The following is a 25,793-nucleotide window of genomic DNA, read 5'->3' as shown; positions in this document are numbered from 1 at the left end:
CAGTGTGCTGGTAGAGCCTGAAGGCCTCAGAGGACTTGGCTCACTGGGCTGCAGAGGTCGTTACAGTGTGTTTGTAGCCTCCAGTCTTTGTTCTGCTCAAAATTTCTAACTGGGTCAGAATAATGCTCTTGTTCTTTAATGTTCAGTAAAGCTTTTCTGAAAACCTCCTTTTCTTGTGGCATAGCGTGTTGGCTCGGAAAGATGATTCAATCCATGTCCTTCCTATATGATGTCAAAAGCTGGTATGTCTTGCTGTGCTAAGGTGACTGATTTGTGTTATCCCCATTTGGAGTCATAGGAATAAAGTTTTGTGAAAGTGTCATTCTAACAATTTCTTAGAGGCCTTTTCTTTTGTATAGGAGCTTTCCTCAGGTCATTTGGTAGTGTTTGAAGAACTCTGGGGAAGTCCAGCTTGTAAAACTGGGTAGGAACTAGCTTTAGGATGGGTTTCTGTGTTGAAGTGTAACATCAGGAACAGCTTCAAAGCACTTCAATGAGGGAATGACATTCAACCTTCTTGCCCTGGTAAGTGGTGGAGTGAGAAGCCTCCATGTGCTTCAGCCTGGTAGTGAAGACACCTTCACCTGGTGTGAAGTGATTGTACACTTACCTTAGAAGTGGGATATGTGTTGCTCATCAGAAAATGGCCACAGTCTGACTGCCTACAGGTGTGGGGTATGACCTTTATGGGAAATGCTTGTAGACTGAGGGCACCCTATGTTGAAACAGGTGGATTTGTGTTTTGAGGACTCATGTTTTCTCAGGAGGATTTGTGGGAGATGCATGGATTTTGCCACCCAGATAACAAATGGGGCCTTTGCTGTTGCATGTCATTGGGTTTTGGGAGGCTTGTAAAGGAAAGTGTTGCTTCTATGACTTGCTGCGTTAATGGCCACACTCCAGAAAGTTTGTCATGAGAGTTTTGATTCTAGTGGTATGTAGTACTTTTAACCATTGGAATAAAAGCATATATACTGCTTTGAGAAACAAATGTTCTTTTGCTGTGCATGTAGAGTACCATGTGGTTCTTACAGCATGGTAACAGTTCCAAGATGTAAAGAATGTCCCCAGCTTCCCAAACACACAGCTGGTGAGTTGGTGCTAGGTGAGAAAAGATCACTGTATTGGTTACTGGTCACCCAATGTGAAGATTTGTGCTATGAGGGATCTCCCTAGTACATGGCTGTGTCAGGCATGTAAGCTAGTAGTTCTTCTTGAAGCTTGTCTTAGAATATGACAGCTATCCAGATGGCCTACTATTCCCTTATCATCTTATAAGTGGACAGCTACCTTTTCCTTGGTGTAATTTTTTTTTTCTTCCAAAGAAGAGAGATGATCTGTTTCTTGGCCTCTTTCTTTATGTTGGTGTTCAAGATTCAGCGTAGGAACTCTGCTGTGATTAGAGAGGTGTGTATCACAGAGCAACAGAATAGAATGTTTGTTGAATTCATATAGATAAAAGGTTTTGTTTTGTAGGTCTAATGTTTTCAGTACTCATGTTGTGGCACTTAAGAAATGGTTAGTAATGAACAACATACACATTTTTATTCAGTACCTTGATATGAACTTGGGAACCAAAATATTATCTGTAAAGACTTCTGTATTTGTATGTTTCCATGTTCTTGGATATAATTTGCATTTATTTTCAAATCATTACTAGATTGATTTTTTTTTTCTTTATGTGAGAATTCCGTTAAGTGTTTGTATACGTGCTTTGATCTTTTCCTTAAGAAAGGGGTTCTTGTATTTGCAACCAAGTTCATATATGATCTCTCTTTCTCCCACTTCTGTCCTAGCTTGGGAGGGGGGCAGACAGGAAAGAGGTGGAGAACCAAAAGACTCACTCCCATATGGTAAGCAGAAGCCTGCTAAATCGGGTTTGATAAGTATATTAAAACACAAACATCTTTTTGCCAGCATATTTGCTTAAGTTTTGAATTTTATGAATGGGAGCAGATCTAAATACTATCTTAAAACATACCGCGGACAGTGCTGACGTTCCTTTTTTCCATCTGGTATAAAAGGGAAGCTGCAAACAATGGCAACCACGCCTTTGTCCTCCTGCTTTCCCATTCCTTGTCTGCATAATATGGAGCTAAAATAATTGCCAGTTCTGGCTTTTGCTTTTCTTGTCAAAATTGTCCTCTTTTTACCATCTGTTCCGCAGTCTTACCGCTGCCCTAAACCTGCACTTTTTGATACCCATGATCATATAGAAAGTCATGAACATACTGTAGCAAAGTCCATTTCTTTACTTTTAGCTACAAGTAAAATAAATCAAATCCTGGAAATGAAAACAGAGCTTTTTCATTTGTTGGAATAAAGACTGTTTTTTAGTGTGGTTTCCTAAAGAAGGGAGGCTTATGGGATTGAGCCGTTTGTCCCTCTGCTTTTCAGTTCATCCTTAATAACTTTTGAACAATTTCATCCAGATTTGACAGGGAATAAAAGTCTCAAAGGTAATGGATTTCCTACAAGAAAACTGGAGGCTGGGTGGAGGAGGGAGACAAAAATAGGTGTCCCCACTCTCTGCAGCATAAGCTTAACAATAATCTGTGCTTAGGCTTTTGCTAGCCAAGTTGCAAGTGTGTACTGGCTGCCGAGGTACTGCAGTAATCTCAGAGTTTCCAGAGCGTGTTACTGAGTCTCTCTTAGGCAGAAGCTGAGGGGCCATGAAAGGGAGACAAGGGCATAGGGAATGTTGCTGGGGAACTGGAATTTTAGGGAAAGGATGAAATCAATGGAAATTGAGGTTGTTGGAGCTATCAGTAGTTTTATAATTGATGGACCAACTTGCTTTCAGATTCCATACGGTACTGCAGTTTGTTGATCTCTGACTTCTCAGAGATTTGTCTGTCAAGGGTGCATCTGTGGTGTTTGCCTGCCTGTGAAATAACCAAAATATAAGAAAGCATTTACATTGTGCTCAGAGAAAGTCAGCGCTCTGAAGTGGAGCTGGGCACTTTGGCAAATGTTTTATTCGCTGAAAATGCTGTTTCAAGCTAGACAGAACAAGCTGTGAATTTAGATGGAATTAAGTCAATAGTTTCCACTGCAAAAAAATGGAGAAGAATGCTGGAAAATACATTCCCATAATATTTTATTTTTCCAGGCTCAAGCCATCAGTTGAATGAGTATTTTAACAGAATCAGGATGGAAAGTGTAGGGAGAGTGACTCCTATAATGGAGGTGTATTGGCATGGAATATAGGAACCCTGGATTTGCAACACTTTCTGCAGGAACTTGAATTTGTACAACCAAATTCATTATGTGTATCATTTGCAAAATCTCTTCCTATCTCTTGCATTTGACCGAAGTAGGGCACTGGACTTTCTTTCTCATATATGCGTTTGGTAAAATATTCATATTCCTGCATCCGTGGTGACTGTGGGAAGGAACCACCTCCTGGAATTATTCATTGCCTGTGTCTCTGTTTTTCGTTGGTTTCTTTTGTCCTGGGCAAGCGCTGGAGATCCTGAGCGTACTTGCAGTCATGAGTCAGTGACAACCTCATGCTATTATTGTAAATAGCAACACGAACACTGTTCTTGCATGCATTTTTTCACAGGCTTTGTCTTTCTCTCCCAACACTCCAGCCAAGGAATTTACAGAGCTTCTGAGTCAGCAATCAGCTGCCTCGAGACAAAACATGCAGGATACTGCAGACTTGCAGAATAGCCAACAAGGCATACAAATACCCTGGAAACCTGGCAAATAATTCTTGCCTGCCCTTGCTTTGCCTCCTGTAATTTCCATGATCTCTGACGTGTTGCTCGCGGGTTCCAAGGGCTTTGGGTGTTTACATCAAGAATGCAGAGTTCTGGGGAGTGACTAATTGCAGTGACTGAAGCCTCCGTATTTGACCTGTGGGCATAACTGACTTCACAGCCTGCATGAAATGGGATGTTGGCAGAACTGCTATATTAACGTGCCGCTTGGGTTGCACTGTGTAAAATGACCTGCTTTTGCAGGTTTGTCTTCTGGCTTGGCAAACCTTGAACACAAAGCAGTAAGTTCCTAGCATGAAAGTAGGTTGGATTTTAACTTCGAGATCTCTCTGAGCAGTGCAGAACCAGTGCTGCTTCACTCCTGTGGTGAAAGAGTACAATGGAAGCAAGAGTAAGAAATGAAACCTATGTTGTCCTTACATGTCAGTAATGGACTGTGGACTAACAGACTTAAATTGCCACCCCACTGAATTTAGATCATATATCTTCTATTGCTTTTTCTTAGGAAGTGTCAGTCACCTGGAGTGCTGGTAAAGTGAGTGGGTGGTAGAGTGGGGTGCAAGAGGTGGTGGAAACATAACACAAAATAGTATTCAACTTGCAATGTTGTGCTGATTAATGAGGCATTAGATTAATGAGGCTTTAGACTGTAGGTATTTTGTTCTATCTGTATTACACAGACACACTGAAATTACTCCTTCAGCGTAAGAGGTGATTTGTGGGAGCTCTTTATAACATTCTGCTTGAGAACAGAAGAGGAGACACAGGTTTAAAGCACGGTATCTTAGACCTCTGCAGTAGTGCAGGGGTTACCCTGAGGTGCAAGCCTGGAGCACATTTCCAGCTTCACAACAGTGAAGTTAAGATTAAAAATAAGGAAAGCAGTTAGTTCCATCCAGCTTAGTGAGCAGTACTGATATGGACATGGCACCACTATCAGCCAGTTAAAAAAACAGCTTTGTGTTTACTGAGTCCTCTAAGGCAGTTGTCCTAATAAAGTCAGAATCACATTCTCCGGTATAACCCATTGTTGTACTGTGGCTTCTGTGGGAAATTTTGTTTTTATTTTTAATAACAAAGAGTTTGTGGCTGTATGTAAAGATTTCCAGGTCTCCTTTGCTATTTCTAAATGTGAGCAATAAATACCATGTTAGGGTGAAATGCATGAGTGCCCAAAAAAACTTCTGCAGCGCTGTCATACAGAAGGGGAAGAGACATGAGCTGTAATGTTTGACTTGGCTTCCTGTCTGCTGGAAGCAGGAAGAGAGCTGGTGAGAATCTAAAAGGTTTTATCCGAGTCCACATATTTCCTTTTTTACCTTAATACCCTTTGCAAAAAAACAAAGGACAAAAAACACCTCAGAAATGCTTTCACTTCCATAGTTCCCGCATATGTTCCCATGTGCCCTCCTGTCTGAAGACAAACAGAACTATTCTTTCTTAGAGAGCAGAGTAATCTGTTATATGTATGTACTTAGTATTATGTATAAAAGGAAGAAAGAGAGAGAGGGAGAGAAAATATCTATTTAAACAAAATCTGCTATTTGTGATCCAAACAATTCATTCTGTAGGTTTGCAGGCTGCTTCTGAGGGATCCCAGAAAAGCAACTAAGAGTAGCAGACCTCCTGTTAGCATATTTAATCTGCTGAGGATCCCAGCTACCACCTAAAATTTTATAGGCACCTGCAGATCAAAAGGTGTTGAAAACCACAGAATAGAGGAACTACTATGAGAATCTCATGAGGATCATGCATCAGCCACATTTCACTCTTACACTGCTTACTTGCCGACAGGAGTATAGACTCTGGGTAAGGCAAATGTTTGTACTGCTTGATGCAACACAGACAGGCATTTTTTTTTCAGTCTTGACATCTTTTCTTAAGCATTTGATTGCTATTAGCAGGTTTAACTTCTCTTTAGGATTGCAGTAGCCATCACTGTGTTTATGTCACTGTACAAAAGCAGTGTTTGCAAGGACTCTGACAGAGATATCAACTTGTGCTATGCTATCCTCTTTCCTCTTTTCTATTTGTCATGAGCAAAGACACATGTCCTTTTAGAATGAAGGAACCAAGCTTATTTTACTGGTGGAATACCAACTCCTAAAGTACTTTGTGGTAGTAGAGTTTTTAAGAGCAGTACATAACCGTTGCTGTGGTGTTACCACAGTGATCTGGTTATCACACTGACTGCTACATTAGTAAGTCTACCTTTTGTTTGAAAACCTTCCAAACATCACATAACATCTGCCAGTTTAGTTGTGACTTCTCTGCTGTTCATGTGAACTGAGTTTTGATAAAACTTCCTAGGGACTGGCTCAGGTAAAGTATTTTGTGATTTAACGGAGGCGAGATGTCTCACTGTCCGCAGTGAGGCTCAGTGAGCTTTGGAAGGCTCTGCTTTAGTCAACTTGGGCAAGATTCCTTGGGGTATTGATTGGTTGACTTATTTAGGACTGATGCTTTATTAGTTACTGAGAATCTGGGCTCTTAGTTCAGCAGGCTTAGACAAAATTTTAGAAGGAAAAAAAAAAGAGCAAGCTCAGTTACGTTTTCTTCTTTTTATTTTATAGGTTAATAATGCTTGTAAGCCAGAGGTGAAAGTGGCTCAGCAGAGCAGCACTGGGAAATCTGGCAGACTGGAAGAGAACAGCTGCCCTTCAGGGCAGCTGCAAAGTGTGAAGCATGGAGGAAAGGAAGAATGAGAAGGTGAACCAGGCTCATGTTCTCTTTGACAGATTTGTCCAGGCTTCAACCTGCAAGGGGACTCTCAAGGCTTTCCAAGAGCTCTGTGACTACTTAGAACTAAAGCCCAAGGACTATCGTTCTTTCTATCACAAACTCAAGTCCAAGCTAAATTACTGGAAAGCCAAAGCCTTGTGGGCCAAATTGGATAAAAGAGGCAGCCATAAGGACTATAAGAAGGGGAAAGCATGCGCCAACACGAAGGTAAGAGATTTATTCATGGTGGTCAAGACAGCTATTACCTAGTTTGTCTCTGGAATATACAATAAAAATGTCTTGATGTAGAAAGATGTTTGCCTGGTGTCAGTATAAGCCCAGGGAAGATTTAGGAATGTTCTCACACATGTTATTTATAATATAGTCACAATTTGTTAGCATTTGACTCTCAATCAAAAATTGCATTTGCTACTACTAAATTTGACTGCCCATCTGAATAGGGGAAGCTAAATGGGAATCCTTGGGAATGACCAGAATATTTGTAATTTATTCAGGAGGAGCAGCCTGCAGGTTTCTATGTTTTACATTTCTGTGGCATCAATACTATAGATGGGTCAGAAAATCTTAATTGGTAAACCTTTAATCTTGGTAGGCTTTTTTTTTTTTTTACATTTTTTACTAGACAATTACAGGGACATGAAATTTGTTGTTGGAGTCTAGATAAAAAATATATATGTTTGGAAATTTCCAATTTCGATCTGAAAATTCTCATGAGTCTCTCAATAAAAGTGAATTTTCTTGCCAATTTGGCAAAATATTCTATTTACCATTATTTAGAAAGTAATCACTTGTATTCCAGGTTCAGAGAAAAAAAATGCAGTGGAAACTCATACCAATTCCTTTTAAAAGGTTGGTATGTGTGGTATTTACTGCAGGAATTCCTGCTTTTACACCCTCCACCCCCCCAATTTTTTTTTTACCTGAATTATTGTTAGCTGGTATTTATGTGCTTGCACCCTTGTTGGACTGTATAGTATGAGCTTATTTATTTGTTTTGTTGTTACTGAAAACAATTCTTTATATCATTCATCAAAATGTGAGTAGAATAGTTTATTTTCACAAATAATCATACACTCTTCCTTTTTTGAAAAAGGAAGATAGTGCTGAATATGATAAAATTAGAACAGGATTCTGTCCTCTTTCATTGAGGACAATAGATGCTGCTTCTTCTCTTGAATATTCACCTTTTGGGAGTAGGAGATGTCTTAATAGGATATGTCAGTCATTTCAGATCTGTGGACTGAAGTTTAATTCCCAACTAGATATTAGAAAGTTATGTTAGTTTCTTGATTGTTTATTCTGTTTCATTTTCCATATTTTCATATGGATGGTGGCACTTACAATTAATTACTACAATAACACTTGGAAAAATTACTAATAGCCCAAGGTCCACTTGTCCTAGGTCTTGTAAAGATAATGTTTTCCTCAAAAAGTTTCCAATTGGTACATCAGATTATAGAGAGCAGGTGCATATAGATTAACTTGGAAAAAAATAAAACAACTGGGCAGTCTTGGTCATCATGGTGGACACTAGCTTCAACACTCCAAAAGTCCAACCACTGTTAAGGTTTATATTTTTCAGGCAGCATAAGAAAGGAAGGACTTACAGGAAGATAAATGTAGTGATTTTTATGTATATTTAGGAATAAACCTTCCAAGCACTATGGACATCATGGGGAAAAATTCAAAATTGTTTTTCTGAAAACTTGACTGCACTTTGCCTTTACTGGATTCAGGAATTGGTCTTATTTTGAATGAAATGTGATGGGTAGAACTGAAATAGGGTGCTGAAAGCTTATGTGGCTTATGTTTCAATGAGAAAGAGATTAAGCAAGCTGTGGAAGAATGTAGAGGTATTTTAACTTACTTGAAGTAATAAACTAAAAGAGTGATTTTGCATCTGGGCTCTGAATATATCCTAGTGGGCAAGACTGTTAACACTGAAGAAAAGGTTGCATCGATAATAGAGATGCAACACGAAAGAAGAGATTTAATGGAAGAGTAAGTGTATGACTTTGATAGTGCTTGATTATGAGGACATACAAAAAGATAGATATGAGTGGCGGTTGACATCCAGCTATGAAAGACATTCAGAAAATTGATTGTGACGCTTATGTAGAAGGGAAGTGGTGAGGTGGGTTTAGAAGGACGTTAGAGCTCCATTTTATCATGTTGGGGTTGAACTGACAACTAGGCAGCCATTAGGAGATGGCAGAAAGATAAAGATTTCGCTTGGACAAAAAGTAGTCAACTCTGAGTTGGAAAAGTTCTGTGAACCTACAGCACTGACAAGCTGATTGAACCAGTGCCTGTGAATGAGGTGAAGCAAAGGCAAATCGTAGAGGAAGATGATAAAGAGATGACGGGTGAAGCCCTGTGGGAAGTTGGCAGTGAGAGGAGTGGGAGAAATGAGGGAGGCCCTTCAGATAGTGCTCTGAAAGAATAGCTGAGACATAGAGGAGTACTGAGCCTTAAAAGAAATCATAAAAGGACACGCTTTTAAGAAATACATGTAGCCAACTGTCTATAAAACATCTCTTCAAGTGCAGTTGAAAAGTGGGTAAAAGGGGTAAAGCATACTGGCAGTTTGACTGAAGAGTTTCCTAGAGAGTTTGTATAGTCCAGAAGCTTAGCCTATTTTGTGCACCAAAGCCAAGCCAGAGAGAGTGTAGGATGGAATTGGAGAAACGGGATCAAGAGAGTGATTGTAGAAGTGGCATGCGGTGATCTTGGAGATGAGATGGTGGTGAGACAAACAGAGAGGCTCACGCAGTCATGCGTGACTCTCCCTCATTTAATGATGAAAGAGAAACCTCAGAACTTGCTGGTGTTGGTGTGAAGGACCAGAGAGGTGGGAGGGGGGAATGACTGCAGTGGACGTGTCAGTGATCACGCTGAACGGGTCTCCACTAGAGGAAGGGGAGGGCTTATGCCGTAGCTGCTCTCCTCTGCAGGTGACAAGGAGAAGAGAGAGAGTAAAGGAAAAGAGGAAGGGGACTGGAGGCAAGCCAGAGAGTAATTTGCCAGTGTTTCTAAGAAGATGTTGGTGAGATGCTGTATAGAAACACAAGTAAAAAGGGTGGATGGTAAATAAATTAAAGGTGGCACCCTCTGTGCCCCGACCCAGAAACATATAGGACCGTGGATTCAGGATTCACGCCATTTTGAGTGGTGAAATTAGTAGCTGAGACAAAGTGAAATTTAGTTAATATTTGTTTTGTTAGTATGTCTTAAAGAATATATACTTGTGATGATAAATGATTTTTGTATGGCTTTACATATAAAATTTATTGAAATTTTTAATGTAAAGGAATGATAAATACAGGTATTCTTTTTATATTTTTCATATATGTTTCTGTTAATTACTTGTTTACTCTCCTAATAGTATCTACCATTAAATGTTTGTATGTAATTCCTAAGAGATAATCATAACTATTCAAAGTAGAGGCCTTTTGAGAAGTGAATCATATCTGATCTGATGTTTCCTATTTCACTTAGTTTTATATTCCTAATGTTTAATGTAGTTTGCGAACCACTGATTTAAAATACAGAAATTTAAGTGTGCATGTAGAGATGATAGAATTTAAAATGAAGATCAGGATTTTAGCCATGTTATCAGAAGTCAGTCATTTCTTTAGCAAGTTCAGCTTCTGTACACTTGAACATATACCAGTTTTGAAGTTCTCATCCTCTTACTTGCCCAAGTTAAAAATTGGTCAGGGGTGAAGTGCTGTGACTGGAGTTGGGCAGCAGTTAGGCAGTTAGTGCGTCACATGGCCAGCATCCAGGTTAACCAGAATTCAGATTATCAGCGTTCATGAAAGCAAAACTTGGACGTGATGGGTTGTTCAGATCTAAATAGCACAAATCGTGCTCTCTCTTCATTGCTTGTACAGGAGAGAATACAGGATTTCAGTTTGCATTTAATGTTCTATTACCATGGTGTTGTTACTGAAAACTTAATATAATCTGTCTGAAAGATCTTGAGCAAGAAGTGTTTCTGAGGGGTGAGACAGCTTTAGTGCACGGAATTGCAGCAGTTGCTTGGAGTCACTGAGGGGAAAGGGAACAAGGAACAGCAGTAGCTGCCTTTATTTACTTGGTTGTACTTGACATCTCCTGTAGTTACTGCTGCCTGTGAGAGTATCAGAAGGTAGGTTTCTAAGAGAGATCTGAAACTGGAGGAAGTGTTAGAGGTGGAAAAGGGAACAGAATATTTTCTTCTGTTTTTTGTTGTGCTTAAAACTTGCTGTGTTTAATAACAACATAATTTAATATTTTTTTGATGGTTAAAAAAAAAAAAGGCAACTTTGGCCATGAATTACTTCATTGAGTATCATATATTTTACATCCAGAACATCTAGAGTCTTAAACATAACCTAGATATTGTTAACCACATCCTTGTTTGGGGGCAGGTGGGAAGGTTGTAGAGAAAAATATGTTTCTACATTTCTATGACAAAATTACAGGCAATTAATTTATAATTTGATTACATAGACCTGAGTTTGAATAGTCTGATTTTAGTACAATTCCTTTGCTATTGTGTACTCCATCTTAACTACTTTAAATGGGGAAAGTTATCAAAGAATAAGTCACCCAACTCAATGTGGTCTTGTTGCTTATTGAATCTTTTTGAAGATTGTAGTTGTCAGATGAGCAAAATTATTACCTGAATTAATATGATACGCTCAACTAATTTTCTTACAAGTTTTAAAAAAGAAAGACTAAGTGGTGTTTGAGAGTTATACTTACCCACAAAGAAAACAATATTAAATTGGAAGAATATATTAGATCCTAATTGATTATCCCTTTTAACAAATGACAAGTTGGACACCTGTTAAATATACAAGTCTATTATGGAATTTAATAGCTCAGTGGTTGGGCTTGCCTTTTCTCCCATATGCCTTCAAGTTCCTGAAGCTACTAAAGAAGCAGTGCTGTTATTCTTCCCTTCCCTTTCCTCTAGACTTGGCGCTCTGCCCTCAGATTTATGTGACTTTTTATCTTATACAGTAGTCTTACTTTGAATTTGCATGTCAGTTGTTATGTCGTCACCGCTGTAGCTTGTACTGTTCTATTCATCATTCAGGCTTTGTATTTGCAGTTTCACATCATTCACAGAATTTATGCCCCAGTGAATAACTGGTGAAAATGTGGCGACCTGTAAAAATTGGCATATGGGGATGACCAAAGAACAAAGAGCTTTGCTTTGGGATAGGCTGTTTATCAGAAGGCTGGCTTCTGGTTAAGTTTTAGCATACTTAAGAATTTCTCAAAGGGCTTTGTTGTCCAGCCATAAGGATATGTAAGGATCTAGAAAATACTCACAAGAAAGCAGCAGTCACCACTGTAGCAAGGTCTTTATACTGTGGGTTTGGTTTATACTCAATAGAAATCAAAGTACAAAAATGATATGACAAAATGGACTGTGTACTATATTCCGGTGAATGCACATAACCATGCCAGCTTTCTTTGTGGACCTCAGTTTCTGTGGGTAAGAAGTGTCAACTGACCATCTTGGTTTTTTAATCTTAAAAGAAATGATCTTGCTGTATCATTTGTTTCTCTGAAAGTACTTCCAACACTAGATATGCAAGCATTTTGCATTCTAAAGTTGTTTTTTAGCCTCTGATAGTGTTCGTGAGTAGAATGGAAAACGATATGAGAAGATGAAAGACCTTTGATATGACAAAGGTTAGTTTGGAGAAAACGTATTTTGATAAAAGTTATCTAGTCACACAAAGTTCATATTTACATTATATTTACTTTCCTGAAGTTTCCTTTGCTGCAATAGTAGAAGCACCAGCATAGGCATAAGTTAGAGTGCTCTGACTTGACTACCATCTGTGCAACTCTACATGATGTTTATAAAAACACTAGTATCTCTTGTATTTATCTGCCTTAGCCATTGCTAAGTGATGATGCAACTCAGTGATGATGAGAAATTTTTGGTGTTACTGAAGATTTTCTCAAGAAAGGCCAGCTCAGGCTTTGGAAGATGAGAGGAAAACACTACATCACTTTCTTTTTAAAGAAAAAAAGATGGAATGAGGGGGAGAAGCCTTCAGAAATACTGCTGTGTTCTCCAGCTGATTACATAGCTTGGAGAGTACGCCTTGGCATCTCTTCTTAAAACAAGAGTTTAAAAGAGGCAGGTGACTTGCCTGCTTCTTCAAAGTTTTCTGTTCTGTTCTATGATATGCTTTTGTTTTCAGGTTGTAGTAACTGCTTTAACGTATCAGTGGCAGAGCATGGCAGGTAACAATAGAAAGACTGATCTGAAATTTCAGCTTGTGTTGCAGACAAAGAGCACTTACTCCTAAGAGCCTGAGATGCTTGGAAGCTGTGGTAAAAACATCTTTTTCCTCCTAGGACTGTGAAGTTACTCTGTGCTGGTTGTTTTGCAGTGTCTGATAATTGGGGCTGGACCCTGTGGCCTTCGTACAGCCATCGACCTATCATTCCTAGGAGCCAAGGTGGTCGTCATAGAAAAGAGGGATGCCTTTTCCCGCAATAATGTGCTGCATTTGTGGCCATTCACCATACATGACTTGAGGGGTCTTGGCGCCAAAAAGTTCTACGGCAAATTCTGTGCAGGATCCATAGACCATATCAGTAAGTACAGCCGCTGCTAGACACAGCAGCACTTGTTCTTCGTTGGGGAAAGGTGGGTGAGGGCATGGGGATAAGTCATTAAAATTCAGCCTACACCAGTCACTGCTCTCAAGTCCTTACGGTACAATTCAGCATTACCTTTGCTTAGTGCATTTAGGGCTAGACCTAGATGTGAAAGAAATACATTGTGCCATGAGATGCAATATACATCTATCATCTTTTACAGCTGTTACTTTCCAAGGCATATCTTTTTCCTAAACTGAAAAGTACATTTAAGGTTCAAACCTTTTTTTTTTTTTGATGGATAATTTTCATATTTTTGCTATTAACATTCCTGCAGCTACCACATTATTCTGTTTCTCTTGAGCATTGTAAGCGACTTGTAGAAAAGAAAAATTACTGAATGCTTTTGAACATTCTTGTGAATGTTGATCTGGAAAAAGGAGGAACAATTTTGGCTTTGTTAATTTTTTGGAAGAGTGATGAAGATATTTTCAAGAACACTGTCAGCCTGTGAATAAGTTTTGATTAAACAGAGGTTGACATATTAAAATTGAGAATAATTTTGATGATTCTCAAAGTCTGAGAAATCGGCCTCCTTTGAAAGCTGAATGCTTTGGTGGATAGGAGTTAATATTTTTCAGGTTTTCTTTTTTTCAAAAATTTACTGAACACAGTACAGCCAGATTTTGCCCACCAGTCTGTGTTCTCCACTGGGCATAAATGGGAAGTATAAAGTGGCACAAACATAGTAGATGAGATTTGGATTCTTGTCCAAAGCAAAAACTGCCTTTTTTTTTTTTTTTTTTTTGGCAATGAATGGTAAAACTGGAAGATCTTTGGAACGTCAGTCTTGCAGATCGCTTTTTTCCTTCCAATTTCTTGTCATTTTTATTCTCCCAGTACTTTATGCGTGTTGTCTTCTTTTGTGTATCAGCACAGCTGAAATTTAGTGTTTAGGTATAGCATTTTTTCATTTCAGTATGTGAAACATGACGGTAAGTTGTCTTTCTTCAAATTATTAGAGTTTGCAGACTGTCATTTTCATATCCGCTACCTACATTAACTGAAGAGGAAAGGGGTGGTGAGGCACTTACTATGCCCTCACTAACCCGAAGGTGTTAAGGTGAAGGTGCAGTTCAGTATTACAGCTAGGCTGATCAAATGGCTAGTTGCCATCTGTGACAAAAGTACAGTCCTGCTTGTGCTCTCTTCCTTCCCTCTCCTGCAGTGCACGTTGTGGTTCTTTCTCTTGTTGCTGATTTGGGGACTGAATTATTTACTTTTTATTCTTTGAAAAGGGCTGGGGTTTCAGCTATAAAGAAGTTTCTTGGCATGCCGTGGTATTACACACCAGCGCTGCCTGGATGAAGTGCTGGGAACACAGTGGGGAAAAAGAAAGTAGCAGCTGACCTTTAAATCAATTTATCAGTAATGTCAAACAGACATGTGTGGGCAATTGTGCTCTTTTCTTTTTCTTTTATTTCTTTATCATCTGCTTTTTTGCAGGTATCCGTCAGCTCCAGCTTATCCTTTTGAAGGTTGCCTTGATCTTGGGAATAGAGATCCATGTGAATGTGGAATTTCAGGGGCTTGTTTACCCACCGGAGGATCAGGAGAATGAAAGCAAGTAGCATTGAAATGGGTAGTAGAGAAAGGGGAAGTTATGGTAGGATACACAGACTCCTGTTCCTTCACCCTGCTTATTAAGTTCTTTCCTCAGGCTCCATTAATGAGAGTAATTATTAATACACCTTTACTTGAATTTTCAGTAGGATTTATTCTTTCTAGTGACAAATCCAAATTAGTTACTATATAAAACAAAATCACTTGAAGTACTACGCAGAAGTAGACCATGACACAGTAGATTGTAATTGCTCCTAAAATATTTAAACCTATTACACTTAGAAGATACCTTTTTAAAACAACTCCTTTCCTTGCATTCATTGAAGATATTTATATCAGTGAATGATCTGTGTTATGCTTTTTGTATCTTTGTGAAACCTGTTCTCTGGTCGCCATGGGAGATGGTGGCTGACTTGTTTTCTGGCATCCTATTAATTGAATAGATAGTAGAGAAGCTATAAAGGTTGTAGTGATCCTTAAAGGTAATAGTCATTTTATCGGACCTGTCTCTGCCTCTGATTCACACAGAGTGGCTTTGCAAATCAGCAATAGCCCTGTCAACAATATAGCTGTCCTGCAGTGTATCTTTACTGACCATGTGAGGGAGCGATTATGGATAGTGAGAAGTGGTTTTATATATTTGTTCTATTATGAGCACTGTTTATATTGTCATTAACTTGGAGTTTATCAACAGGAATAGGCTGGCGTGCATTGGTCCACCCAAAAACCCATCCAGTATCTGAGTATGAGTTTGAAGTAATCATTGGAGGGGATGGCAGGAGGAACACCTTAGAAGGTAATGGTGTGTCCGTAATTCACGTTCAAATAGAACTTATTCTTAAATTAGTTAGAACAAAAATGGCCTTTAACATCCCAATCAAAATCTGGAAAGACATTTGACGAGTGAAAGGGGAGATTAAAAGTCCATGTAAAAATCCATTTGTATCAAAGACACATGGGTCGTCTTTTTCCTCTTTCTATCCACTAGCAATTAAGTGTTTTGACATGGATAATTTTTCCTATGTTTTTTCCTTAGTTGAGTAGTGTTGTAGCTCTTACTTTTGGGAGTAGGAAGTGAAGCGCTGAATATTATTTTGTGTAATAGAGAATTCTATCTTAATATTTTTGATGCAAGTTGCAATTTTTGGAAAAGAGGTAAGAAAGAGAGGGGAGCTTTTTCCCTAAACATGAGCTTTTATTTTTCTGATGAAGCAATTGTTGCTTTCTCTGTGGAGGAGTTTGTAATTCATCAGAACCATTCTCTTCTTATTTTGTGAGGGCACCTGTGTATGGCATGCTGAGCCTTCTCTGAATATATGCTCTATTTTTCAGTGTTACTACTTTATCCTTCCTGTAGGGTTTCGCCGAAAAGAGTTCCGTGGTAAACTAGCAATTGCTATCACAGCAAACTTCATCAATCGCAACACCACAGCTGAAGCCAAAGTAGAAGAGATCAGTGGTGTGGCCTTCATATTCAACCAGAAGTTCTTCCAGGATCTACGAGAAGCCACAGGTTTGCCAGCCATTGCCAGGTTTCCAGTGAAAACTATTTGTCTTTGTTATTACAACTTTGTTACTTAGGTATCATGTTTAATCAATAAATGAACATCTTGTGCAAGTAATCAGTCATTGCTGCATCTCTTTGAAATCTGACTTCCCCATTTTTACAACTGTTCTATACAGCTGTACAAAGCAGATGTGTGTCACTCAGATGTGTGTCATTTTTGTTCAGAAGTGGAGAACTTATTTCCCAGAAGGTTTTCAGGAAATCCTAAATACGAAAAGTCTGAAGCCTAAGTTCAGTTTCCTGCACTCCACATTTGAATGCAAACCTTAGAGTGATGATAAATATGTTTTTTAAAAGAGGTAGCTATATGCAGGTGAAATGTGCTGTTTGTGGTTTTTTTGAAGATTCATATTTTGAAGTCATCAAAAGCATGGGAGAAAGCTGCTTGGCATTCTCTCTCTAAGGCTTTCTAACCATGTAGTTTCAATTTACTTTCCTCCCATAGAGTTCTTGTGTTACATGTAACATGTAACCTGTTCCTTCACTACCATGTCTTTTGTTCTGTCACAAGGTATTGACTTGGAGAACATTGTCTACTACAAAGATGATACACACTACTTTGTCATGACTGCCAAAAAACAGAGCCTGCTGGAAAAAGGAGTGATACGGCATGTGCGTATTAACTTTTCCTGTACTCTCTATAAACTAAGATTTTGGTACAATTTGGCTTCAGTATGCTGAAAGAAGGGAAACACTCTCTTCTTTCACCATGTTATGTTTTTATGCAGGTGTATTTTAGACCACAGATATATGTAGTTAATGCCCTTCTGAAGTATTGTGTTTCATCAGAAGTGTGTTACAAGATCGATCCTCTCCAAATTTGTATTCCGTTGTAGATTTGGGGGTGTCTTTCATGTTAAGATAAAATATGCTTAAAGAACCTTTGATAGGTTAGTTGAGCTTCCCTCAGTTTATGGGAATGAAACAGCAGGGAGTGAAGAAAGTATTGGAAATATACCCAATTCCGACAGAAGCTGATTTAAAAGTAGTTTTGCCACATATGAATAAATAAGGATTGAGGTCTTGTGCATTTTGTCTGAAGTGTGTGAAGGGGAATGCTCAGAAGTTTCTTAGCCCTTTCACAGTCAGAAATGCTAGGACTGATCACTGTTTGCAATAAAAGATTTACAAATTTTCTCTTGGAAGCATAAATACAGATAGGAATGAAAGAAATTAGAGGGCAAACGTGTATCAGTGGATTTGTAGGAGTTTTAATGCCAACTGTTGTATATACCAGTCTTAAAAATAAACTCGTGGATTTGGCTATTTCACTTTCAATTTTCTCTTTTTGGCAGGATTACGCTGACACAGAGTTACTACTCTCACGGGAGAATGTGGACCAGGAGGCTCTGCTAAATTATGCCAGAGAAGCGGCTGACTTCTCCACTAATCAGCAGCTGCCATCACTGGACTTTGCCATCAATCACTATGGTCAGCCAGATGTGGCCATGTTTGACTTCACGTGCATGTATGCATCGGAGAACGCAGCCCTGGTGCGAGAGCAGAATGGCCACCAGTTGCTTGTGGCACTGGTTGGGGACAGTCTCTTAGAGGTTTGTGTTCTAAACTTATCATGTGTAAACAGTGAAGCATAAACACAAGCCATTGCACCCATCACCGAAATCTGCACTGCCTATAAGATAGTTACTATAAGGAAAGCTACTGTTTATTATATAATAAAGTGGGAAGTTTGAAGGAAGGGTGGGAGTGTTGGGAAAACAGAATATTTAGGATGGCAATGACCTTGCTTAAGAAAATGTGTGCAGAGGTTTTTTTCTGAAGTTATGTCTGTTGCATCTGCTTCTTATTCGGACAATTAGGCTCTCTGCAGAACCTACTGTAGGCCTGTTAATAATCAGCATTTTGTAGTTAGTTAAAAAGTACAATCTTGAAGAGAAGCTGTTAAGGCACTCTAAGCTATGAATTGTTGATGGATATAGAGGAAGATTGCCTTTGGGGGAGCTCATGGGCAATTCACCATACATCTGGCTTCCTCTAGCCCAGTGGGAGTGGAGCTTTAAGCTAATTACTGAGCTATAATGTCCCAGCAGATTACCATCTGAATATATTCTTGATATTTGTTTAAAATTTTCCCTAACTCATGCTTTTTCTTTCTCTGCTTTTTCTGTAAACTGTAATATTAGCCATTTTGGCCAATGGGAACTGGAATAGCCAGGGGATTTTTGGCTGCAATGGACTCTGCTTGGATGGTACGAAGTTGGTCACTCGGTGCTAGTCCTTTGGAAGTTCTTGCAGAGAGGTAATAGAGAAAATGAATACACTTTCAGTTCTAATCTAATCCTCCAATGTCTCATCATTCATTCCAGTTTCTTCTAGTACAAGTATACAGACAGAAAGGGGAAATACAACTTCTCACTGTTTTTAGAGGATGCTTGTGGGTATAATTCAATTGAAGAAAAAATTTCCTAAGGAGCTGATAATCTGAAGTATATTTATAGAAGAATAAGAAATGTTGCAGCTGTTCTTGGTCCTAGTTTTAAAAGCAGATTAGATGAAGAGTCTTTTTTTGGTGCCTACTGATATTACATGAAGAAAGTGAGCCTGACTTACTGTCACCAGCCTTGCAATAGCAAAGCAGATGAAGATGTAGGTGCCTTTAAGTAGCAGAGACAAAAATTCTTGCCATCCCCTATTATGTTGTAAATATCTCTTATGATCTTCTTTTAAGGAAGCTAAGACCTGCTTTTATTTCACATTCTCCTAAATTGATCACTTTGTTTCATATAAGCCAAACAACATCCTGTGTTTCTTTGGAGTATTGCGTTCTTGATGTTTTTATCATCTTTGGTTGAGTGTTGTTTTGGTGACTCAAGGTGATATCTTAAAGATCAGAACTTGGGTAATTAGAAGATGGAGTAAGTAAAAGCAAGGTCTAATAGAACCTATTCTAAACTTAAGCAACTGCAGCTTCTGACCATTAGGAACCGTAGTGTCATTTTAAAAATTGTATAAATGGCACAATGGATAATTAAAGTACCATTTGTTTGAATTTAAAAAAATGGTGAAGATGATAATGTTGCAGTTGGAGCCAGACTTCCATCACTTTTCCCTTAGACATTTGTAGACAGCAGTAAGATCTTCCCTGAACCTTCTCTTATTCATGCTGGACAAACCCAGTTCCCTTGGTCTGTCCTCACAGGGCAAGTGCTCTAGTCCTCTTGGTGGCCCTCTTCCTGAGTCGCTGCAGTGTCTCAGTGTCTTTCTCGTACTGAGGAACCCTTTCAGTTATACTTAATGTATTGTTTTCTTCCCTCCTTTTGATTTCTGGAGTTGTATTAAATTGCAGATTTTAATACACTTACACTGAAACTTAGCTATTGCATGTCTGAAGTGGTTAGATACCTGATCTGAATGTTTATCTCTTAGGATTGACTTAGCAGTATTAGTAGTGATGCATCTTTTAAAAAAAAAGAAACAACCCACAAAACCTAAAACAAACAAACAAACCAAAACAAAACCCAAAACTTCTTTTAAATTTTATTTTCCCCAAGGGAAAGCATTTATAGGCTACTGCCTCAGACCACCCCTGAGAATGTGAGTAAAAACTTCAGCCATTACAGCATTGATCCTGCCACCCGATACCCGAATATCAACGTCAACTTCTTGCGGCCACAGCAGGTAACTGGACAAATGGTGCTTCTGAATGCTTGCAATCTGCATTGTCTTTTCTTAGGTGAAGCTATGCTAATGTTTTGGGAACAGGTAGTGACCTGATGTGGCAGTATAGCATGGAAGCAGTGAAAAGCAGCTATATCAGTCAAGAATAGACCTCTGTACTTAAAACAAATTCCTGTTTAGGAATTTTTGATTTTGACAGTTTTAAACTTGCTGTAATGAATCATGAAATTTATACATGTGTGTGTGCATGCGCGTGCGTTTTCTTTGTAATAATCTAATATAGCAGTCAGTCATTGCAATTTGGTATCCACAGAGCAGCAGCAGTCAGCTGGACTGTTCAGCACCGACTAGCTGTTCTTTGTTGTTCTGGGGTTCTTGGACTAGAGATTTCTGCTACATAAGTATACTTGTCTTCCTTTTTGTGACTTGAGATGGCTCTTTCTTGTCGTGCTCTTTCTGTATGGATCTTGGGTGCATGGCATATTGGTAATTTTTAATTTTTGTGTGTCATTTTAGGTACGCCACTTGTATAATACAGGAGACTTGAAAGACATTCACCTGGAAATAGAGAACTTTGTGAACTCCAGGACACCAAAACTGACTCGGAATGGTAGGCCTGGCTACTGCTCCATTCCTTTCAGTATTCTGGAGCTGGATCAGTGCAGGACATAGAGCAGCAAGGCTCTAAAGTAATAGTTAACCAGCCTCTTTTGGTTTAGAAAAAGTATCTAGCAATTGTTTCGTCAATGGTCTGATTTTCCAATTTTTCAAGTTTCAATTAACATGTAAATATGTTTTTGTTTGCCTAATTTCCCTTGCTTTATAATGCTGTTATATTTCTAACCATATTTGCTTATGCAAGCGTTTTTTTCATCTCCTTTTTCCTATAACAATGTCCTTACTTAGAATGCAGAAGCCTAGCCTGAATTCACTCTAACAGTAAACTCAGAATTCTTACAAACATAACAGAAGGTATTTCTTGTGCAGTCTTTCATGTCCATACTTTCCTTTTACTTAATCTTATCTCTTAGCTTAACTAAATGAAACCTCACTTTGCTTGCATTATTCTGAAAGTTAGATGCCTTGTGATGAGCATTTCAGTATCTGTCTACTTGTCCTGTACCCTGAGGGGTATGTTGAACTTTCCCTTTTGCACACCTTGCCTTTGGATGTCCAGATAGTGTTTGGGGACTGTCAGAATGGTCCTTTGCTGCTAAGCCTCCCTTTCACTGCTGAATAGCTACGTAGTCTTTTGATTTGTTCTTTGGCCTGCAACCACGTCCCTTTAGGCTGTAATCTTGTTAGATCTTGCAGTAAGGCAAGGTCAGAACAGGTCAGTGCTTTTAAAAGAAAGCTTTCAAGAGAAAAGAAAAAGTTGCAGAAGTACATTTGTAGTTCTTCCATTAGAAATAGTATACCTCGGCTTTAGAGAGCATTTGTGCTACTGTATATCCTTTTGATCATATTTAAAACAAGCCTTTGTGACTGTTTTATAATTCCTGAGGCTCTTTTACAAGGGTTAGGGTGAAAAGCCTGGCAAGTTGTAACTTAGATAATTACTTTTTAGCAAATTAAAAATCCTTTCTTGGATCTAAAATAGATAAGACAGTCTTTTTTTAAAAAAATTAGGATTCTGTCCTACATTGCTCATTGTAGAAGGAGCTTGTTTACATGAAGGTTTTATTTGTTGATTCATGGTTTTTACGTTGGTTTTAGGATTCATGAAAGAGATTATGTACATTTCTACTTAAAAATATGATTTCTTACAGAGTCTGTAGCTCGCTCTAGTAAATTGCTCAGTTGGTGCCAGAGGCAGACTGATGGATATGCTGGTGTAAATGTAACAGATCTCACGATGTCATGGAAAAGTGGCCTAGCTTTGTGTGCCATTATCCACAGATACCGTCCAGATTTAATGTGAGTAACTGCCTGTTTTGAATAACTGGGAAGAGCAGAACATTAGTGATAGTTGGAACTAATAGTATGGAGACTGAGGCAATGCATTTGTGACTTATGGAGAAATGGGCTGAAATGAGTTCAATTAAACTTGATAGAAGCTAACGTATGGTGATTCACCAGCAGAGTGGAAGGTCATAATAGCTCAATGAATATGAAGATAAATGTGTTGTCATTTTCTCTTCTGGGTTATTTGACAGAATTAAGCTTCAAATTGGTACTGACTGGAAAGCATTGTTGACTGACAGCTCTTTTCTCTGAAGTTAGTCAGGAATAGTTCATAGCTTCAGTTAAATTTCTCGTGAACAAGTCTCTACACAGCCCTTTATAAATCTCCTGTTTAACAATAACTCTTTTTAAAGACTTTTAGGCTGCTCTTTTTAGAAGTAGTGACCCACAGTCTAAATAGAGATGTTGCTACTGTTTGTGAACTAACATGCTGATTGGATGAATGAGAGAGGCGTCCTCTTACATGATATATTGGGTAAAACAGTGCCCAGATTCTAGAATGGGAAAACACTGGCTGGAAGAAGAAACAGGAGCAAAGACTCTGGTACTTCAATTGAAACCTGAAGTAACTTCAACTTCCCAAAGGGACATTAGAAAAAATAAATGCTAGAGCTGTATTTAAGAACATAATCCAATGTAAAGCATGCTGAAAAATTACTTGGTCATTCCCTTCCATGTGCACTGAATTACTTCTCTATTGGTGTACTTGTGTTAACCTGAGCTACTCTGTTTAATAGCTATATAGCTTGTGGAGAGTTCAAATAACTTTTAAAATGGTTTACATAACTCTCTACAAGCTATAGCTTTTTATATAGTTTTTATATAGTTCTACAAATTTTGGAAAAACCCTTCAGAACTAAAATATGGATCAGCTAATAAAAAAGGGAACAAAAGCGAAGACTTAATTTAGTTCTAAGCCCACAAAAGATTTTACATAGGAGAAAACAATACAGTCTTCCAGCAAAGGAGAAAGAGAAGATATATTTCAGAAGATAATAAAGTTTCTAAGAAGAAAAATCTGGGTTTGGAGGAGGAGAAAAAAATGAAAAAAGAGTGTGTTTGAGCCAAAGTTCACCATAATTAAGTAGCATCAACTCTGCAATACGAAAAGGTTGCTGGCAAATAAATTTGAGAGATTTTGGAGGGAAAAAAACCCCCGAGATGGATCCCTGAGTTCTTTCAGAAGACTGGTTTCTACTTGATTCCGTGCATGCTGTCTTTCTGACCTTTGCAGAGACTTTGATTCTTTGGATGAGCACAATGTGGAGAAGAATAACCAGCTGGCCTTTGACATCGCTGAAAAAGAGTTTGGAATATCTCCCATTATGACTGGAAAGGAAATGGCATCTGTTGGAGAGCCAGATAAACTGTCGATGGTGATGTACCTCACACAGTTCTATGAGATGTTCAAAGACACCATCCCCTCTAGCGGTAAGGAGTTTGGGGCAGGTCTCTCAAATTTAAAGACAGCTTCAGAATGAATGTGCGTGCTTTGCTTATCTTCATGCTGCTTCTGCATAAGCTCATACTAGTCACTCACTAACTTTACATTACAAAAGTTGACTTCTTATTGGTGCTGGTAAAGACCATGTTAGCAGCATCAGGAGCAAAAAAATGAGTTAATACAAAAGAATGTCCTCAAAAGTTCTAAACTCCCTTCAGCACTACTAGATAACTTTTCTGCTTTCTTGCTATTATTAGAGATTCATCTGTCTTGGCTAATGTGAGATGCCTTGCTAGTAGTTGTTTAGTAGGTAATTTCAAAACACTAGTCAAGTTTTATATCTGTTTACCATCCGTGAATGGTGAGAGTAACTTCAGGCCAATGAGGAATGAAAGATCTTTGATTAGAACTGAAAGATGTAATTGCCTAACACAAATCAATATGGCCTACCTTTAAATATTAATAATGTTGTTATAGCTGTTTCTTTATTACTGATGGTCTTAATTCAAGTCTATCATTCTGGTGGGAAAAAAATTGTGTTTAATAGCCTTTTAAAAATACAGTGTGTATCAGGTATTATTTCCAAAACTCTGAACTCTTCTTAAGAATACTGATGATCATGATGCTCTTTAAATATGAAAGTAAATAGAGTAAACAAACACTATATTTATTCTGGGTGGTTATCAACCCTGGAAAGAGAATTGATTTTGGCAAAGTGAAAAAGCAGAGTAGCTGAGAAGGGTATTCATTCTGGACATTACAATAATTTTGTACAGAGAATTTAAGAAAAAGAGTATTATGTTAAAAAAAATCAGCGAGTCCTTCAGTTGTGTATTTAATAATAGCACCACAGAAATAATTTCTTGACATTCCCTTGTCCTACCTGTTTTTGCTAACAGATAGTCTGGACCTGAATGCAGAAGAAAAAGCTGCCCTAATTGCCAGTACCAAATCGCCCATCTCTTTTCTCAGTAAACTGGGACAAAGCATCTCTCGGAAACGCACTCCAAAGGTAACCATACCACAGTCTTGACAACACTTGTGTCTGTTAGGCTGCTGTCCAGGTAGGTGGTACGAAAAATGTACGTGTATGTGTGTATCTGCTATGTATTTACAAAAGACCACGTGTTCATCAACTCTTGGCATGGGACAATACATGACGTTTATAACCGCAGAATTGCATCCGTAATATGTACTCTCAATTAGCGGTATATTTCAGTCTTAAAATCCTAGCCTTGTGGTAGTATTTGGGCATATATTTTGTCTTGGAATATAACGGGTTGCTCAGTTCCCAATTAGTTGAAAGTGGGGAAAAATGCCCAATTTGAAGGTAAGAATCCCCTTCAACAAATGGAGAATGAGCCCAGAGAATTAATCAGTTGTGTTGCAAAGCTTATTTAAGTGCACTGATGACATTTATCTCAGGCCAGAAAGGTGTGAGAATCCTTATCTTTGGCTTTTTTTCATTTTCAGGACAAAAAAGAAAAGGAACTGGATGGTGCAGGAAAGAGGAGAAAAACCAGCCAATCTGAGGAAGTAAGTATTACAGTGAGGAAGGTGTCAGGGAGGAAAACTTGTGGTACGTTCCTTGTTCCCACTTCGGTCCTTTCATTTTCTATATTCAGGCAGGGTTTATATAAGATTTTTTTTTTAGATACAAATTAATTATTCTTCAGAGGTTACGCTTTGTCATAGCTATAGTGCAAATATTTTATTGATGCTTATGAAATAATAGTACAAACAAATGAAATGCTGCAGTTCCCTCATATTCTATTTTTACTACAATTTACTTTGATTTGATGAGAACACCAAGAATAAAACTTTCGTTTAGTAAAGTCATGCAGTATAGTCAGCATTTTCATTCATATTTAAACTTTAGCCTTGGTTAGTGCAAAAAGCACACATTTCTAGTATGCCCCATGAGGCAGTCCTTCACTTGAAATATTTATAGCCAAATAGGTACAAGCGAGTTAAAATTTAGTGAAGGTTTGAAGATAGGCCTTTGCTTTGTGTCAGTGGATTCATGGGAGTGCTTCAACTGTGGTCTCTTTGGTTGGTAAGTGTATCAAATAAGGTTGAAAAGATAAGTAAGATTTAACAGAACTTTTGATGACACGCCACAGGAAATTAAAATGTGACCTTTCAAGTGCACACTAATAAGTTTGTTTTCTACAGTATTAGAAACCTATCACAGCAAAGCGGTAGAGAGGAAAGGGTGATACGGTTGCATCTTGTTAAATTTTGATATCGCTGATTGTTAGGAGGACATGCCGCGAAGCTACAGAGAAGAAAGGCCCACACTGGTGAGCGCCCTGACGGAGAGGAGAATTGATGCTGCCATTGGGAATCAGAACAAAGTCAAGTCTATGGCAACCCAGCTACTGGCCAAGTTTGAGGAGAATGCACCAGTGCAGTCCTCAAGCTTACGAAGACAGGTAGGAGGTGGATAATAAAACCCTTTATTTTG

At 38.5% G+C, this 25,793-nt stretch overlaps 1 protein-coding gene across 2 annotated transcripts in view; it reads left to right on the top strand.

Annotated features, from left to right (window-relative positions):
• Nucleotides 1-25,793, top strand: part of MICAL3 (microtubule associated monooxygenase, calponin and LIM domain containing 3) — a 164,971-nt gene that overhangs the window by 46,938 nt on the left and 92,240 nt on the right. The window contains exons 2-16 of one of the 2 annotated variants that reach the window (XM_075159557.1): nucleotides 6,302-6,677; nucleotides 12,878-13,085; nucleotides 14,595-14,711; nucleotides 15,406-15,507; nucleotides 16,069-16,224; nucleotides 16,790-16,890; nucleotides 17,574-17,831; nucleotides 18,423-18,538; nucleotides 19,791-19,917; nucleotides 20,434-20,527; nucleotides 21,687-21,834; nucleotides 23,117-23,313; nucleotides 24,226-24,338; nucleotides 24,800-24,862; nucleotides 25,588-25,761. In XM_075159557.1, coding sequence (XP_075015658.1) covers nucleotides 6,414-6,677; nucleotides 12,878-13,085; nucleotides 14,595-14,711; nucleotides 15,406-15,507; nucleotides 16,069-16,224; nucleotides 16,790-16,890; nucleotides 17,574-17,831; nucleotides 18,423-18,538; nucleotides 19,791-19,917; nucleotides 20,434-20,527; nucleotides 21,687-21,834; nucleotides 23,117-23,313; nucleotides 24,226-24,338; nucleotides 24,800-24,862; nucleotides 25,588-25,761 — 2,238 coding nt within the window. In that variant the 5' untranslated portion in view covers nucleotides 6,302-6,413. Of the gene's footprint in view, nucleotides 1-6,301; nucleotides 6,678-12,877; nucleotides 13,086-14,594; nucleotides 14,742-15,405; nucleotides 15,508-16,068; nucleotides 16,225-16,789; nucleotides 16,891-17,573; nucleotides 17,832-18,422; nucleotides 18,539-19,790; nucleotides 19,918-20,433; nucleotides 20,528-21,686; nucleotides 21,835-23,116; nucleotides 23,314-24,225; nucleotides 24,339-24,799; nucleotides 24,863-25,587; nucleotides 25,762-25,793 lie in introns of those variants that run through there. The other variant, XM_075159550.1, reaches the window with a different exon arrangement.

The sequence above is a fragment of the Calonectris borealis genome, chromosome 1, assembly GCF_964195595.1.
Source record: "Calonectris borealis chromosome 1, bCalBor7.hap1.2, whole genome shotgun sequence".
Lineage (NCBI taxonomy): Eukaryota > Metazoa > Chordata > Aves > Procellariiformes > Procellariidae > Calonectris > Calonectris borealis.
The sequence above is the reverse complement of the archived record's forward strand: the minus strand, read 5'-3'. Positions and strand labels throughout refer to the sequence as shown.